The sequence below is a fragment of the Chaetura pelagica genome, unplaced genomic scaffold (assembly GCF_000747805.2).
Source record: "Chaetura pelagica isolate M959 unplaced genomic scaffold, ChaPel_1.0 scaffold251, whole genome shotgun sequence".
NCBI lineage: Eukaryota > Metazoa > Chordata > Aves > Apodiformes > Apodidae > Chaetura > Chaetura pelagica.
Window position 1 is genome coordinate 550,898 of NW_009952271.1, and position 17,751 is coordinate 568,648.

The 17,751-nt window shown below is 50.3% G+C and overlaps 1 protein-coding gene across 2 annotated transcripts in view; it reads left to right on the forward strand.

Moving 5' to 3' along the window:
- The first annotated feature begins 3,261 nt into the window (after positions 1–3,261).
- Positions 3,262–17,751, forward strand: part of A1CF (APOBEC1 complementation factor) — a 20,919-nt gene continuing 6,429 nt past the window's right edge. The window contains exons 1-8 of one of the 2 annotated variants that reach the window (XM_010007765.1): positions 3,262–3,360; positions 5,855–5,989; positions 6,404–6,534; positions 8,033–8,271; positions 10,558–10,722; positions 13,811–13,908; positions 15,272–15,542; positions 17,257–17,465. In XM_010007765.1, the coding sequence (XP_010006067.1) occupies positions 3,262–3,360; positions 5,855–5,989; positions 6,404–6,534; positions 8,033–8,271; positions 10,558–10,722; positions 13,811–13,908; positions 15,272–15,542; positions 17,257–17,465 (1,347 nt within the window). The remainder of the gene's footprint in view (positions 3,361–5,854; positions 5,990–6,403; positions 6,535–8,032; positions 8,272–10,557; positions 10,723–13,810; positions 13,909–15,271; positions 15,543–17,256; positions 17,466–17,751) is intronic. The other variant, XM_010007766.1, reaches the window with a different exon arrangement.

Here is a 17,751-nt window from a genome sequence, read left to right on the forward strand (position 1 = left end):
AACCTGCAGTGGGCCAGAGCTTTCCTCTCCAGGGTGACCTGACTGTCCAGGCAGGGGAGCTTGTAAAACCCAGCTGGATTTTAATTTGGGCTCTTTGTGCCACTGCTTCTTCCTTCTGAAGCAGCCTGGGGAAGCACCCAACTCGTCCTTGCCCAGCAGTGAAGCTGCTCCTGCCCCACGGCTGCAGGAAACACCCATCTGGGAATCAGAGACTGGAAGGAGCTGCTGGACAGTCCATCTCCCAGCCCCTGCACCTTCGTAGTCATGAAAACACCAGAGAATCTTGGAGGTTCTCACCAAGGTCAGCAAGAAATGGCTCCAAAATCTGGCACAATGGGGTATTGCTGTTTCCAAATGTCTCAGTCTCTGGAGCTCCATGTGGCAAAGCCCAACTGACACAAGGCTGAGATCCTCCTTACACCTGGGCCCATTCTTGAGGCTGAGAAGAATCCATCTATTGGAATATAAAGCACTTGTTTAAGTCTCCCAGGACACAAAGGTACAGGAGCACAGAGCAAGTAACCTCCAAAGGAGAAGTGGCCTCAAACCTTGGCTCTTCCCTCAATGAATGCCAAAAGTGGCAGGTACTAATCAAATACTTTGGTATGGAACAGCCAGTTATTGGAAAAAGGCTTTTCCTGTGATTTCCACAGTGTTGTGGCCATGAGTTAGCATCAGCTTTGGTTGCGTCCAGCAATTTCAGGCAATAACAATCATCTTGGATGACATGATTTAGCAATTTCCTCCTCAGAGTTCTTGGCCCTACCAGTCCACATGCAAGGAAAGGCTGGGAGATCTGGGGCTGTTTGGTCTGGAGAAGACTCAGAGGGGACCTGATGAATGTCTATAAATACCTGCAGGGTGGGTGTCAGGAATGGGCCAGTCTCTGTTCAGTGGTGCCTGTGACAGGATGAGGGGAAACGGCACCAAGTGACAACACAGGAAGTTCCACCTCAACATGAGGAGAAACTTCTTTGCTGTGAGGGTGACAGAGCCCTGGGACAGGCTGCCCAGAGAGGCTGTGGAGGCTCCTTCTCTGGAGACTTTCAAGCCCCATTTGGACACGTTCCTGTGTGAGCTGCCCTGGGTGTTCCTGCTGCAGCAGGGGGGTTGGGCTGGATGATCTTCAGAGGTCCCTTCCTACCCCTGTGATTCTATGATTCTGTGCCCTGGCCATGAGGGCCCCAAGGAGGCAGCTGGTTTTGCTCTTGCTGCTATTAAGCATCAACCCATCACCACAAGGCCTCAAGCATCTGCAGACCCCGGTTTTATGACGGGCTCCTACCCATGGGTTTTACAAAAGCCCAAAACTCGTCATGCAGGAAAGATGGGGCTGCCTGACATGATAAATACCCCTTTGCCAAGGGATAACCCCATTCAGACTTCAGCTTGATGGTGTTTTCAACCCAAAACTAATAAAAAGCTTAGGTATGACCTAAAACCACAGCTCTGAACCAAAATGTCTGAACACGAGGTCGCCCCAGCCCGGAACCTCCATACAGATCTGAAGTCCTCCCATGTTCTTCTTTGGCGAAAACAGGCCAAACCTGGACCCGGGTCTTGTTCCTTGGGAAGTGCCAGGCAGGGCTTGTCCATATTTCAGTGCCACGTGTTGGGGGGGGGTGGTAATTTTTGCTTTTCCCACAGTCTGTGATGTTCTGTTTCGATCTCAAAGCGCCTCATTTCGGAAGACCGACCCCATCAGCTTTCTCAGGAATGGGGGCTTCCTCCTCCTTGCCATATTAATTTCTTTAATTTATCTTAAATCTGATTGCAGTGAGCACCCCTAATTAACCTGATTTTTTGCTGATAATCACTCACAATGGAATCAAATCACAAATCCGGGGACGGATTGACCGGCACACAGAGAGAAGCCGCCCTCCGCGCCTTAATTCAGCGAACGGGATATAATTTGATCCAGGTAGGAACTCACGGTCACGTCCTCCTGCCCACGGTGTCTGGCCTCACCCTTGAAGTCACGTGTCACACCGGGGGCCTGAGCAGCAAACCTGAAAGCATAAAATGCTCCTTGATTCTTCTTTTTTTTCTTCTCCTCTAACACATCTGCCGCACACGCCCGCAGAGTCACAGGGTGGTGGGGTTGGAAGGGAAGATCATCCAGTCCCACCCTCTGCTAGAGCAGGGCCACCTACAGCAGATCCCACAGGAACACATTCAGATGGGTCTGGAATGTCTCCAGAGGAGCCTCCACAGCCTCTCTGGGCAGCCTGTCCCAGGGCTCTGTCACCTTCACACTAAATCAGTTCATCCTCATGTTTAACTTGAACCTCCTGTGCTGCAGCTTGTGCCCATTGCCCCTTGTCCTGTCCCTGGGCACTGCTGAAAAGAGACTGGTCCCATCCTCCTGACACCCCCTGTAGATATGTCGAAGCATTTGTGAAACCTTCCCCTCAGTCTCCTCTTCTCCAGAGGAGAACACATCTATGTGTGGTAGAGGCTGTGGAGGCTCCTTCTCTGGAGACTTTCAAGCCCCATCTGGACACGTTCCTGTGTGAGCTGCCCTGGGTGTTCCTGCTGCAGCAGGGGTGTTGGGCTGGATGATCTTCAGAGGTCCCTTCCTACCCCTGTGGTTCTATGATTCTGTGCCCTGGCCATGAGGGCCCCAAGGAGGCAGCTGGTTTTGCTCTTGCTGCTATTAAGCATCAACCCATCACCACAAGGCCTCAAGCATCTGCAGACCCCGGTTTTATGACGGGCTCCTACCCATGGGTTTTACAAAAGCCCAAAACTCGTCATGCAGGAAAGATGGGGCTGCCTGACATGATAAATACCCCTTTGCCAAGGGATAACCCCATTCAGACTTCAGCTTGATGGTGTTTTCAACCCAAAACTAATAAAAAGCTTAGGTATGACCTAAAACCACAGCTCTGAACCAAAATGTCTGAACACGAGGTCGCCCCAGCCCGGAACCTCCATACAGATCTGAAGTCCTCCCATGTTCTTCTTTGGCGAAAACAGGCCAAACCTGGACCCGGGTCTTGTTCCTTGGGAAGTGCCAGGCAGGGCTTGTCCATATTTCAGTGCCACGTGTTGGGGGGGGGTGGTAATTTTTGCTTTTCCCACAGTCTGTGATGTTCTGTTTCGATCTCAAAGCGCCTCATTTCGGAAGACCGACCCCATCAGCTTTCTCAGGAATGGGGGCTTCCTCCTCCTTGCCATATTAATTTCTTTAATTTATCTTAAATCTGATTGCAGTGAGCACCCCTAATTAACCTGATTTTTTGCTGATAATCACTCACAATGGAATCAAATCACAAATCCGGGGACGGATTGACCGGCACACAGAGAGAAGCCGCCCTCCGCGCCTTAATTCAGCGAACGGGATATAATTTGATCCAGGTAGGAACTCACGGTCACGTCCTCCTGCCCACGGTGTCTGGCCTCACCCTTGAAGTCACGTGTCACACCGGGGGCCTGAGCAGCAAACCTGAAAGCATAAAATGCTCCTTGATTCTTCTTTTTTTTCTTCTCCTCTAACACATCTGCCGCACACGCCCGCAGAGTCACAGGGTGGTGGGGTTGGAAGGGAAGATCATCCAGTCCCACCCTCTGCTAGAGCAGGGCCACCTACAGCAGATCCCACAGGAACACATTCAGATGGGTCTGGAATGTCTCCAGAGGAGCCTCCACAGCCTCTCTGGGCAGCCTGTCCCAGGGCTCTGTCACCCTCACACTAAATCAGTTCATCCTCATGTTTAACTTGAACCTCCTGTGCTCCAGCTTGTGCCCATTGCCCCTTGTCCTGTCCCTGGGCACTGCTGAAAAGAGACTGGTCCCATCCTCCTGACACCCCCTGTAGATATGTCGAAGCATTTGTGAAACCTTCCCCTCAGTCTCCTCTTCTCCAGAGGAGAACACATCTATGTGTGGTGGATGTTGCCTTTCATGAAGCAGGATCTCGTTCCTCCTGGACTTCTTTGCCCAGTGCTGAATTATGACAAGGTTGGAAAGAAAACCCTGAGCACTCCTGAAGGTTGAGAAAGGTTGGGGTTGCTGGCTCCAAGCCATGGCTGCAGGGGGAGAGTAGAGAAGAAAACCTGCTAAGCAAAGTTCCAGGGGAGAGTAGGTCCAGACTTCACAGGAAGTCCAAGGTGTCACCTCCAGGTCTGCCATTTGTGCAGATAGAATCATAGAATCACTAAGGTTGGAAAAGACCTCTAAGATCATCAAACCCAACCATCAATCCAACACCACGGTGCCAAATAAACCATGCCCTGATCCTTGTGTGTAAGTTGGACACCTCACCTGCCCAACCACCAAAGTTTTTGCTTGCAGTTTAGTCTCCAAGAGCAAAACCTCCTCTGGTGAGGGCAGGTGGAGACGAGGTATGTGCTTCACAAGCCATGTGAAGTCCTTCTCAGTTAGCATGACCAAAACAAGCAAAGGAAGGAAGTGGAAGGAAGAAGGTGGAAGGAAGGAGGTGGAAGGAAGGAGGTGGAAGGAAGGAGATGGAAGGAAGGAGGTGGAGAAAGAGAGGGATGAGGAAAGCAAGAAAGGAAGAAAGCATGAGAATGAAGGAAAGAAAGAAAAATGAGAAATACAGGAAATATTCAAAACAGGAGAGGAGAACAGAGACACACTTGTCTAACAAAAATATAACAAAAAGTGGAAATGTTGGCTGGTCTTCACAATTTGGGTGTTATTTGGGGCCAAAAGTCACTCCTAGCCTAAAAGAAACTCCTGGGTCAGCAGGCCCCTCATACATACCCCTCTCATGGCCTCCCTCCCATTGATGGCCCTTCTCTGTCCCCTCTGTGGTATCACTTCTGCCATCCCCTCTGCCCAGACCTCCTCCCTTGTGAGTCCCCACCACAGTTAGAGAAACTCCTGAGTGCAGGGAGGGGTGGGTGTTGGGATGCACCATCACTCCAGGCCCAGGTCCTCACCACACCTTGTGCCAGGTGTTGCTGCCCCTTCACCAAGCCCAAAACCATCATTTCTCAAGTGCATTGGGCACCTCCAGCATCACCTACTGGCAATGATGCCTTGGGCTCCCTGGCTGGGCCCTTCACTCTGTCCACATCTCTCTCCAAATGTCTCCCTTAACCCTCAGTTTCCCCCTGTGTTAGCACTTTCTGAGGTCCAGATGCCTTCTGCTTTTGGAAAGTCCCTCTGCTTTCGAACATGACTGTAGCATCACAGACTGGTTTGCGTTGGAAGGGACCTTCAAGATCACCTAGTTCCAACCCCCTGCATGGGCAGGGACACCTCCCACCAGCCCAGGTTGCTCCAAGCCCCATCCAACCTGCCCTTCAACACTGCCAGGGAGGGGACCTCCTGGTGTCCTTTCTTTGGTCTCTATTGCAAGGTCTCCATCACTTATTAAAATAAGAGGCAACATCACTGCTACTATATGTTTATGACTGCATGAAGAATTGTGACCAGTTACACACTTTGCAAGTGTTAGATCACACAGTCCACAACTACCACACACTCTACGGGGATTCACCTCCCATAGACAAGAAGACCTACATTTTCTAGGGAGGTTTTTGACTGTGTCCATCTTGGACATCTGAAGTAGCAACTGAGTTGCAGAGCATGCTCTGCTGGATGTTCCTCAGCAAAACTCAGCTAGGTACAAGCCAGAACTTTCTCCAGCACATCCCCAGCACAGTAACTGGGATACCAAAGTGTTTCATCAGGGATGGGAGCAGGGCATCCAAGGCACCTGCACCATCTCCAATGGGTTTGGAAAGAGCTGCTCCTTGCAGGGAAGGAGCCTCCAGCCCACTGGTAACAGAGCATCTCACGTGTCCCTCCCTGGGAAGGGCTTGGTTACATCCATGTTTAAATCGACATCTAAAACCACCCTTTTTGTCTTTCTCTGTGGCAGGAAAATGGGCAGAGGAAATATGGAGGCCCACCACCTGGCTGGGATGGCCCTCCCCCAGAGAGGGGGTGTGAGATCTTCATTGGGAAACTGCCCCGAGACCTCTTTGAAGATGAACTTATACCACTGTGTGAAAAGGTAAGACTTCATGGTGGGTAGTTGCATTGCAAGGGGTTAGTGGTGATCACAGCTGCATCTCAAGGCTGAAATGGAGATTGTTTGGCCCAGACTGACCTTGACTTGGTAGAACTCTTATGTGATATAGTCATGGAACAGTTTGGGTTGGAAGGGACCTTGAAGATCATCCATTTCCAACCCCCTGCATGGGCAGGGTCACCTCCCACCAGCCCAGGCTGCTCCAAGCCCCATCCAACCTGCCCTTCAACACTGCCAGGGATGGGGCAGCCACAGCTTCCCTGGGCAACCTGGGCCAGGCTCTCACCACCCTCACACTCCAGAATTCCCTCCTAATGACCAACCCATGTCTTGTCTAACCACCTCCCACCTTGCTGCCAAGCCTCTCTTCCTGAGTTAGTTTTCCTTCTGATGCAGATTGGGAAGATCTACGAGATGAGGATGATGATGGACTTTAATGGCAACAACCGGGGCTACGCCTTTGTGACCTTCTCCAACAAACAGGAAGCAAAAAATGCAATCAAGCAACTCAACAACTATGAAATCAGGTAAGCCTGGCAAACACCCCCCCATCAACTTCAAGTATTATAATATAGAAATATTCATCTAGATTTACATATAACATATACATATTCATCTCTGTTGTTAGGGATGGAGTATTTCTCCTTGCAGCTCAGAGGAAGGTGATTTAGAGACCTCAACCTCAGGAAGAAATTGCTCCTTGTCCCCCTGTTCCATGCTGGAGCACAAAGCCAGGACTCACCCAAGTCTAAAACCTTTTTGCAGAAAGTGTCTTTCCTCAAAGAAAAAAAAAAAAAAAATTAAAAAAAAAAATATTTCTACCAGTAGGTAAAAATCTCTTGTTTTGAATCAACTTAACTTACCCCCTGATGTGGCTGCTTCTTTCTTGTTCCCCTCTGGGCTGTTTTTGTTGATTTATTCCTACCCACAGTCTTTCCTGTGCTGCAGATGCCTCCTGAGAGACAGAGAAGTTGCAAGAAAAATAGTGAAATAGGGGGGAAACCAATGGGCAAACCGGTGACATTTCCTGCTAGATGAGAACAGGCAAAGCCCTCATGTTTGTGACTGAAAATTGGGAACAAAACACCCAGAGATCAACAACATATGGGCCCATCAGATGTGTTATTTTGATTTGAACTGCATTTCATGGGTTGGCTTTGTTTTTTTCCAGTTCAGAGTGGGAGGAGTAGATGCCTTTTGGTGGCAGCATTTAGAGATAAACCATTCTGGTGATTTTATGGCTTTCATTAAAGAAAACAAACCAGATGAGTTTGGAATTGCTTTGCTAAGGATGAGCAGGTCACAAGGCACACAAGGAGGGCTTGGAAATGTGATTTGTATCAGAGATTGGAGGGTCTTAGAGATCAGTTTTTATCTACCTCCTCTGCTTGCTTTCCTTCCTCCAAAGAAGGTTTTAAGTTCTCAAGACCTGCAAGAGTTGCTTGGACCACAATGAAGAATCCAAAGTATGTAAGGGAATTTTTACTTTGGGCTCTGTTCAACAATTGGCATCAGGAAGACCCCAAATGGTGTCTTTCCCCATGACCAGGGATTTTCTTTCCCCCTAAAACCTCCGTCATGAGGCCCCATGGTGACCAGGAAGCTGCAAATCACTGGTGGACACAAGGAATCCTGGTGGCAACACAAGAGTCACTGCTGTGACCATGGGTGGCAGGTCCAGCTGGGTAGCAGCTGGTGTTCCAGACAGCAAAAGGGAGAATTCCAGGAGGCCAAAGCCAAACTTGGCTCTGGTTTCTCCTGGCTCCCAAATCCCTCATTTCAATGGTGTTGCCTTACTTTGATGTCCAATCCAGCAGTGGCACCTCCTCGTGAGCTCTTGTGTTGACCAAAGACCACCTGAACATTCCAAGCAACAGCTGCCGCAGGAGCCAGAGGCCTCACGTTTGACTTTGTGTGTGTTTGATCCCTTGTCCTGGGACAAGAGGAGGGCTTTATGTGAATCTTTCACTCTCCTTGAGACCTGTTTCTGACCCCTGACCAAGCAGCTCTGTTGTTCACATGCAGGAACGGGCGTCTTCTGGGGGTCTGTGCCAGCGTGGACAACTGCCGCCTGTTCGTGGGGGGGATCCCCAAAACCAAGAAGAGGGAGGAAATCTTGGCAGAGATGAAGAAAGTCACAGATGGGGTGGTGGGCGTCATTGTCTACCCTAGTGCAGCTGATAAAACCAAGAACAGGGGGTTTGCTTTTGTGGAATATGAAAGCCACCGCGCAGCAGCAATGGCCAGGAGGAAACTCCTCCCAGGTTAGTGCCGATGGGAAGGGTGGTGGGGATGGTTCCATCTCTGGGTGCTTTGGGAGGCCAACATCTTCAGAGGACCCTCATAGCCAAGGAAGTAAATGCTGAGGTTTTCCTGAGGGTTTTCTGAGCTAGAGAAGCTCAGAGCAAGGAGGGACCCCAACACACCGTGGCTGGTTGATGGGGCTCATGGTCCGTGCCCTTCATTTAGGAGCTTGAATTTCTGTGTGTCCCCACAGCTCTGTTGGAGGAAACCTCTTGTCCCTGGTTGTCTTGGGTTATATATAAAATCTGGCCTCATTTATGGCCTTTCAGAGCATAGCTCAGGGAATCATCCATCCTCAGCCTCCACAATGTCCTGCAGATGTTCCTGAAAAATGGGTGTTTGCTGTGTGGGGAGAGATGAGGAAGAGTTTAAACAATATTAAAAATGTCTGTGCAGTTTAGCACTGGGGGACATCCAGAGACCACTGAGAAGCAGGGAGAAGTTTGGCATGTGTTAGATGAAGGAGTCACTCAGTATAGAATCACAGAACCATTCAGGTTCCCTTGGGATCATGGAGTCCAACCATCATCCCTACTCTACACAGTTCTCTCCCGAACCAGATCCACCAACACCACATCCAAATGACCCTTAAACACATCCAGGGATGGTGACATGAAGGGTGTGATGTCATCCATCCTCTCCTGCTATCACAAGCTCAGTGGCTCCCACCCTGGTTTTGTTGATCCCAGCTCACCTGCTGGTGAAAGATCCAACAAACTTTTTGGCTCATGACCCACCAATCTGCTTCCACCCTTTCCATATGAAGCCCATGAAACACCGTGAGTCATTTCAGTCTTTTTTTTCCAATGGTGAAATAAAAAGAGCATGACTTTGAGCACTGAGCACACTTGGCTCTTGTGGGACACTGACCATTTTGGCTTTGATTCTGCATTTTCTGCATCAGTTTAACATCTCCTTGGTGGTGGGGGGGTGTGTATGACTTCAGCACAACCTCTTCCAGATGTCTGTGTGGGGAAGAAAGGAGAGGAGGGAAGGAAGGAGGGAAGGAAGGAGGGAAGGAGGGAAGGAAGGAGGGAAGGAAGGAGGGAAGGAAGGAGGGAAGGAAGGAGGGAAGGAAGGAGGGAAGGAAGGAGGGAAGGAAGGAGGGAAGGAAGGAGGGAAGGAAGGAGGGAAGGAAGGAGGGAAGGAAGGAGGGAAGGAAGGAGGGAAGGAAGGAGGGAAGGAAGGAGGGAAGGAAGGAGGGAAGGAAGGAGGGAAGGAAGGAGGGAAGGAAGGAGGGAAGGAAGGAGGGAAGGAAGGAGGGAAGGAAGGAGGGAAGGAAGGAGGGAAGGAAGGAGGGAAGGAAGGAGGGAAGGAAGGAGGGAAGGAAGGAGGGAAGGAAGGAGGGAAGGAAGGAGGGAAGGAAGGAGGGAAGGAAGGAGGGAAGGAAGGAGGGAAGGAAGGAGGGAAGGAAGGAGGGAAGGAAGGAGGGAAGGAAGGAGGGAAGGAAGGAGGGAAGGAAGGAGGGAAGGAAGGAGGGAAGGAAGGAAGGAAGGAAGGAAGGAAGGAAGGAAGGAAGGAAGGAAGGAAGGAAGGAGGGAAGGAGGGAAGGAGGGAAGGAGGGAAGGAGGGAAGGAGGGAAGGAGGGAAGGAGGGAAGGAGGGAAGGAGGGAAGGAGGGAAGGAGGGAAGGAGGGAAGGAGGGAAGGAGGGAAGGAGGGAAGGAAGGAAGGAAGGAAGGAAGGAAGGAAGGAAGGAAGGAAGGAAGGAAGGAAGGAAGAAAGGAAGAAAGGAAGGAAGAAAGGAAGAAAGGAAGAAAGGAAGAGAGAGGAAATTTGTGCAGCCAGGGGGATTTTTCTAAGTTCATTAAAGTATTTCCTTTGAGAGAGCAGTCCAGAGAATGCAGACATTCATGAATCGTGCCACATTTTCACTTATTTAATTTGGGACATGTTTAGGTTTTGGACATTTCAGCAGGCATCTAAGGTATTAGAAGGAGCACAGTGAAAGTGTGATCACCTGCTTTTGGAAAGGAGTTGACAAAGCTGCCATGATTTGACCTAGAAATCATAGAATCACAGGCTGATTTGGGTTGGAAGGGATCTCAAGGACCACCTGTTTCCACCCACCTGCCAAGGGTGGTGGAACAGGGACATCTCCCACTAGACCAGGTTGCTCAAGGCTGATTTTGGCCCCCTTTGTAGAACTGGCCCATTCTGCTGGTCATCCTGCACATGAAATTGTCTCTGGGCAGAAGCAAAAGGAGCCAAAACCTGCCTGACACTGACTTTGCCAACCCCTTTAAAGGAAGGATCCAGTTGTGGGGACACCCTATTGCTGTTGACTGGGCAGAACCAGAAGTGGAGGTGGATGAAGACACCATGTCATCGGTGAAAATCCTCTACGTGAGGAACCTCATGCTCTCCACCACTGAAGAGACCATAGAGAAGGAGTTCAACAACATCACACCAGGTAGGAAATCCACTGACATGCTCCATTCTTAAAATGCCAAAGGAAGAGATAAAAATAACTGGTTTTTCCACAGTAAAATGTTCACGTGTCATGCCACAAACATCGTCACGAGACCAAGGGATCCCACCCAACATGCACACCATGTCATCCCGTGAAGGGCTGCTTCATTTCCAGCTAGCTGGCCTTTTTAGGATGACTGGGAACTGGACGAGGTCCAAAAAGCTGCACAGGGATGCCTGTGTCATTAAAATGACCCTGAGTCATTCCAGTCTTCCTTAAAAAGTGCGGGTTGGTGGAACAGCTGGGTGACTTCAGACGTCCAAGGCTTCAGCATTCCTCCCTGGCAAGGGCTGATGATAGAATTATTTCATGCCAATGCTTTTTATCTAATCTATCTAAATCCTGAACCATTTACATGCCAAAAATACACCCCACATTCTTCTGTGAATAATCACGTGTCACAACCAAGTGTTTATCGTTTATCCCAGGACGTAGCATCATTCCTTCCTTTGGAGTGAGATGTTTCAGAAAGCAAGTAGGTTTGTGGGGAAGAAAAATCCTGCTGGCTTTCCAAGGAGATTTTCCTTCTGGAGTGATCCAGCCTTAGCAAATCCCACCCAAAACCAACACAGTAAAAATAACCCAGCTCTCCAGGCCACACAGCCCATTAAGCCTCAGGAACTTGTGCTTGGCAAAGTGAAACCCCCTTCTCATCTCCTTTCTGTGAACTTCCCCCCATAAGTTCTTTAAAATACACTGCAGAGCTGCATTTTCCCTTCACTAACTTTTCATTTCTACTCTACAGTTTTATTTTAGTTTAGTTTTGCACCAGGCTGCAATACAAAGGTCTTTAGGAGGTTTCTCTATGAGGGTTTTTCTGTCCTTTTCATGTTTCTGGCTAATACTTGTGGCCACCATCAAGCTGTTAGAGATCCCATTTTATCCCTGAGTGAAATATGTACCATCCCACTCTCTTAACCACTTCCTCCTTTATTTACCCAGTTTTGCTCCTGAACACTGAACTGCTCCCACTTCCCAGAAACACATCTATGCCCATTTAACACTTTGGCAACTGTCATCTGCTCTGCTCCATAGACAAGTTTTCTAGGACAACGACAGAAGATCTGAATAATCTTTATTTCTCCTTCCATCACTTTCTCATTTTTCTCCTGCTGGAAATCTGCCTCATTTGTTGTGCCACATTTCAGTGCTGCTCACCTGGAGTGTACATTTGATCCAGGGCATTTAAGAAGCTGTTTGGGCAATAACAAGTCATCCAATTAAAAAAAAAATGATGGTAACCAAAGAAGTTACCACCCAGATGTCCCCATGACAGGGTAATCTCTCTGGGCTCCACAGACACCACCAGGAATGATGCTCATGCATCTCAAGTTGTAATTCAGCACAAGAAACACCCCTTCAACCAGTGGCAAGGTCAGTGCTGGGTGACTTCTCTGGAGATCCACACCACTGAAAAGCCCTACTCCTTATACTAGAAATGGTGGCAAAAATCCTCATCCCTGGCAAAGTTTCCAGTGAGAAAGTCACGCTCTCCACATTAGGGGACATTATTCCCCCCCATAACATCAAGTGGATGATGTCTCTGTGGAGATGACCTGAGGGTGAGTACCACCACCTTGCTCTGCCCTGGCAGAAGAGCAGAAGAAGAGCAGGATTTTGGCTGGAGTGAGGATCAGTGACACAGAGCCACTCCCAGGCAGGCAGGAAGGGGATTTTCAGCACACTGAGAGCTCATTAAAGCCTTGACTTGTAAACAAGGCATCAGCACAAATCTTCCAGAACTTTGGGGCCAATCCCAGGACACAAAAGTGCTACTTATTGTTCTGGTGTCATTTGGAAGGTGTGCAGGCTGCTCAGGTTGTAGGCTTGGACAAGCTTCATTTAACCCACTGGAGCTCCTAATGATTCCCCCTGAACTCCAAAGAAATATATTTTCTCCTGCAGTTATTTAAGCAAGTGCTTTTTGCAGCATGATGATATTTCCCTGCTCACCTCTCCAGCTTTAAAGGGTAAGGAGCCACCAGAAGAGTCATTCAGCATCCCTTAGATGTGTTTCCAACTGGTATCTTCGGGATGCTGCAGTCTCAGTGGTGGGGCTGGCTGATGATGTGCTCCCCAACCCACAGGAGTGGAGGAGATAAAGAAAAGGTAGATGTCTAAAGCTCATGACCACAGGGAACAGGATCAGTGTGCTTATTTTGGCAACAAACTTAGTGCAGAGGAGCTCAGTGACAACAAGGTCCCAGCTGGAGAGCAGCTGCCAAGGGAAAGCTGTAGAGTATGGACACTGAAGAGAAGAACAAGAAGCCATTTACATTTGGAGTTTTGTGGGCAATCCCGGAAGTGTAGAAAGATTCAGGCTGAAGGCACCAGGGTGGGGGTCTCCAGCCCAACCTTGCTCCCAGCAGGGCCAATTAGGACCATGTCCATGTGAATTAGGGCATCCCTGAGGACTGGGGATCCCTCACCACCTGGGGCCCCATCCCAGGAATGCACCAGTCACATGGGTAAGTTTGTGTCTTAGGGCCAGACCTGCTGCCCATTGGTCCCAGCCCATCCCCGTGCTTGGGGCTGCTCTGTCCTGGACAGGACTTGGTGTTTGTTCTTGCTGAACATCCTGAGTTGATGGTTAAGGGAAGAGCCTCCTTTTTTACAGCAGAAGCATCAACAGCAGCATGGAGATGGTGACCACACAGTGATGTGACCTGAAGCCCACCAGGCCCTGGCCTGTTGCATGTCCTGCTCAGCCATCCAGGTCTAGGTGGTCTGGAAGAGAAAGGAGGCACAAGAGAGCATTTTGGACAGGAGAAAACCACCCCAGTGTAATGGGAAACACACTGGTGCCTGACCCCTAATATTTCTAGTTTTCCTTTAAATATTCCAGCCTTTATATTTATTTCCCCATGTTATATATATCCTAGGAGGTAAGAAGACACTGTCACCTTACCCTTTTACCCTTGGACAGCCTTTGCTCTCCAAAGGCTCATAACCCAACACACCAGCTCTTTCAGGCCTCTGTTTTCCAGCTGATCCCCATTTCCAACTGATCCCCCAACGTTTCCTGCAGGTGCAGTGGAGAGGGTGAAGAAGATCAGAGACTATGCCTTTGTGCATTTCAACAAACGAGAAGATGCAGTGGAAGCCATGAAAGCCCTGAATGGGAAGGTAAAGCTGCTGCAAGTGTTAATCCCTGGGGCTAATAAGCAGAGGGTTCTAAGGCAGCTGAATCACAGCTCCTGCTTCATTAGCTACAAAAACATCCTGAAGGTGTTCGCACTGTTTGCTCCTTGCAAGCTGCTTTTATACTCCTGAAGTCATTTTTCAGCAACTCTGATGTACACAAATCATGGAGGGGAGACCTTAGAGCACTTTCCAGTGCCTGGAAGGGGCTCCAGGAAAGCTGGAGAGGGACTCGAGACAAGGGCAGGGAGTGATGGGATGAGAGGGGATGGTTTTAAATTGGAAGAGGGGAGATTTAGGTTATACAGGAGGAGGAAATTCTTTGCTGTGAGGGTGGTGAGAGCCTGGCCCAGGTTGCCCAGGGAAGCTGTGGCTGCCCCATCCCTGGCAGTGTTGAAGGGCAGGTTGGATGGGGCTTGGAGCAAACTGGGCTGGTGGGAGGTGTCCCTGCCCATGCAGGGGGTGGGACTGGATGATCTCTAAGGTCCCTTCCAACCTAAACCAGTCTGAGACCCTGCGATCCTATTTACTTGGCTTCCTGCTCCTTGCATTTGTGCTAAATGTTTGCCCAGTTCACTCTCCACAAAAAAACAACACAGCGTCATGGAGAGGACTGGCAAATGAGGGGTTGTTGTTCCCTCAGCTCACCTGCACACCTTTGTCCCACTGCTGCCAGCTAAGACCCTCAGAGGGCAGCATGTGAATGGCCAAGCTGGACAAAAAAGGCCAACCCAGAACATCTGCTCCACGTTCCCATGTGGATCTGCAAGGAGGTTGCTGTGTTCTAGTACCCCTTGCATGTCATTCACAGCTGTCATGCAAGAGCTGTTCCCAACCAGGTGTTAGCCCTGCTCCTCTTTTTAGTGCCGCCCCAGCTTTCCACAGGAGCAGGTGTGATCTCACTGACTTGCACCAGGTCTTTGGAAGGCTCCACAACTCTGCTAATTCGATGGAGGAGCCTCCCCTGGCTGGGTGCTCTCAGCAGATTGAGCCTTCACCCAGCCAGTACCTTCTTCCACCTGTGGGAGGGAGGTCTGGGTTCTTTTGGGTGTTTTCCACAGAATTGCTGGAGTTGGAAGGGGCCTTTAGAGATCACCTAGTCCAGCTCTCCTGCTAAGTCAGGATAACCTAGAGCACTTTAGACAGGACTGTATCCAGGCAGGTTTTTTACTATCTCCAGAGATGGAGACTCCCACAACCTCCTCCTTCACCTCCCCATCCCACCCCATTAGCAAACTGTGTGTGGAAACCACCTGCCCAGGCAGGATAACCCCCCCTGTGGGGACTCACCCTGCTGCATCTCCCACCCTTCTGTCCCCAACCTCTCCCCCTAAACGTTGCTGTGCAGGTGCTGGACGGGTCCCCCATCGAGGTGACGTTGGCCAAGCCCGTTGACAAGGACAGCTACGTCAGGTACACCCGTGGCACTGGGGGCAGAGGGACCATGCTCCAAGGGGAATACACCTACGCCCTGGGACACGTCTACGACCCCACCGCCGCCTACCTGGGCGCCCCTGTTTTCTATGCCCCCCAAGCCTATGCGGCCATCCCCAACCTCCACTTCCCCCCCGCCAAGGGGCTCAGCAGCAGGAGCATCATCCGGGCCCCGTCCATCCGAGGTAACTCCCCTCACCCCAGTACCCAGCTTCCTCCAGGCAGGGCTCGGGTGGTTGCTCCCAGGACCCACGTCCTTCACCCCCGGCACTGGGCGCCTTCCTGGGAGGGTTGAAGGCACAATCTTAGGCTCTGTCCTCCTCAGAGGAGCAACCTTCCAGCAGACTAAGCAGGGAGAGGAAAAAAAATCCCCACACCGTGTTCCTAGAGCAAGCTTGAAAGCTTCCAGATCACCCTACAGCCAGGGAAAAGGAACCACGGGTCCTCCTGGTTTTGCCCCAGCTGGGAAGCCCTAATCAAACCATTTTCCTTTCCCCTCTCCAGAGCCAACTCCCTCCACCAGTCACCAGCACAGGTCTCTGCTGGGTTCCCTCTTTGCTTTCAAGGTCACATTTTTACCAGTCTTGGTGTTCTCTGACCCAAAGCCACCAGGTTTTCCCCATGCCCTAGTGGAGGATGGGGAACCCTCCCTCAAAGGGAGGGTTTTCATTTCCCTTGAAATCAAGAAATCTCTGGGAGATGGACTCCTTCTTTTTTAGGGGGGGGATATCATTAACCAAATAATAAGCAGTCTATGAAAAGAGAGAGTATTCCTGAAAGTTGCTGAGGCTCTGCTTTTGGTCCTGAGTGGCACCTGGGACCAAATCACCTCCCCATGCTCAGGTACTCCCCTGTTCAATATCTTTGCAGAAGGAAGCTTGAGGGCCAGAAAAATCTTATTATTCAGCCCATTTCCTTCCAGTGGTGGCTGTGGCACTCACTTGGTGTCCTAAGCAGGTGGCCAAGTCCCATGGCATGGCACCAGGTAGGGCTGGCAAGGACTGCACCAGTCAATTTGCCCCCCTTCCCAAAGGAGAGGAGAGGGGAGCAGGGATTTCTCATGCTTCTCCCATAGTTTTGCCCACACAGATGAGGTCAACTTCTATGAAGGTTGGGTGCAGATGAAATAACCCACCAGCCCTTTTTTGCCTTGTAGTGAGCTCAGGCTCCCAGGTGGGGCTCCCTGAGCAAAAACAGAAGTATAATGTGAGGGGAAAAATGGAATTTGGTTCATGCAAGAAAGGGATTGTAGAGGAAAAGGGTCAATGGATTGAAACTGGAAAACGGGAGATTTAGAGTAGATATTAGGAGGAAATTCTTCACTCTGAGGGTGGTGAGACACAGGAATAGGTTGCCCAGGGAAGCTGTGGCTGCCCCATCCCCGGCAGTGTTGAAGGGCAGGTTGGATGGGGCTTGGAGCAGCCTGGGCTGGTGGGAGGTGTCCCTGCCCGTGCAGAGGGGTTGGATCTAGATGATGTTTAACGTCCCTTCCAATCCAAACCAGTCTGGGACTCTGTGATGGTATCAACTCTGCATTTTCCCAGCCAATGCAATTACCCTGGTGGGCAGCAAATGCCACCAAGCTGTCCCCTCCCCTGCCTTTCAACAGCCCATCAGGTTAGAAAGGCGTCACCAAGTCAAAGCTTGACCGGAGAAGATGGGAAGTGGGTCAGAAAGAGGAAGGGCTTCCCCAAAACACCTCGCTCACCCCAGCACCTGAGCCCCAAAAAGGGGTGTCAAAAAGGGGTGCCTGGGTGACCCCAGGCACTTGGGGGGTGCTCCTGCCCATCCTCTCCCCCCCGACCCGCTGAGTGGGGCTAACTTTTCCCTTTCAGCAAGAACCAGGGCAACGTTTTTCCCACCGATTTGATTGAGTCTAATGCCTTCTTACATTCCTAGAAATTTACATGAATGTACCTGTAGGGGCTGCGGGAGTTAGAGGCCTGGGAGGCCGTGGTTACCTGGCGTGCACGGGCCCGGGGCGCGGATACCAGCTCAAGGGTGAAAAGAGGGGAGAGGATAAACTCTACGACCTCTTGCCAGGGATGGAGCTCACGCCGATGAACCACGTCGCCCTAAAGCCCCAGGGGATCAAACTGGCCCCTCAGGTATGTGTGTGAAGAAAAGAATAGCACAGAATCCTTAAGGTTGGAAGGGACCTTAAAGATCAGCCAGTTCCAACCCCCCTGCCATGAGCAGGAAACCACTAGAGCAGGTTGCACTAAACATCATCTTCAAAACCTCCAGGGATGGGGCATCCCAGCCAGAGGTTGTCATCTGCTAAAACACTGTTGGGAAAATGGCCCCTTGCTTGGATGTGCAGCAGGGACTGGTAACTAAAGCCTTTCTTGCATCACAAAAGGCATTAAAAAAAAAAAAAACAAAAGAAAAAAA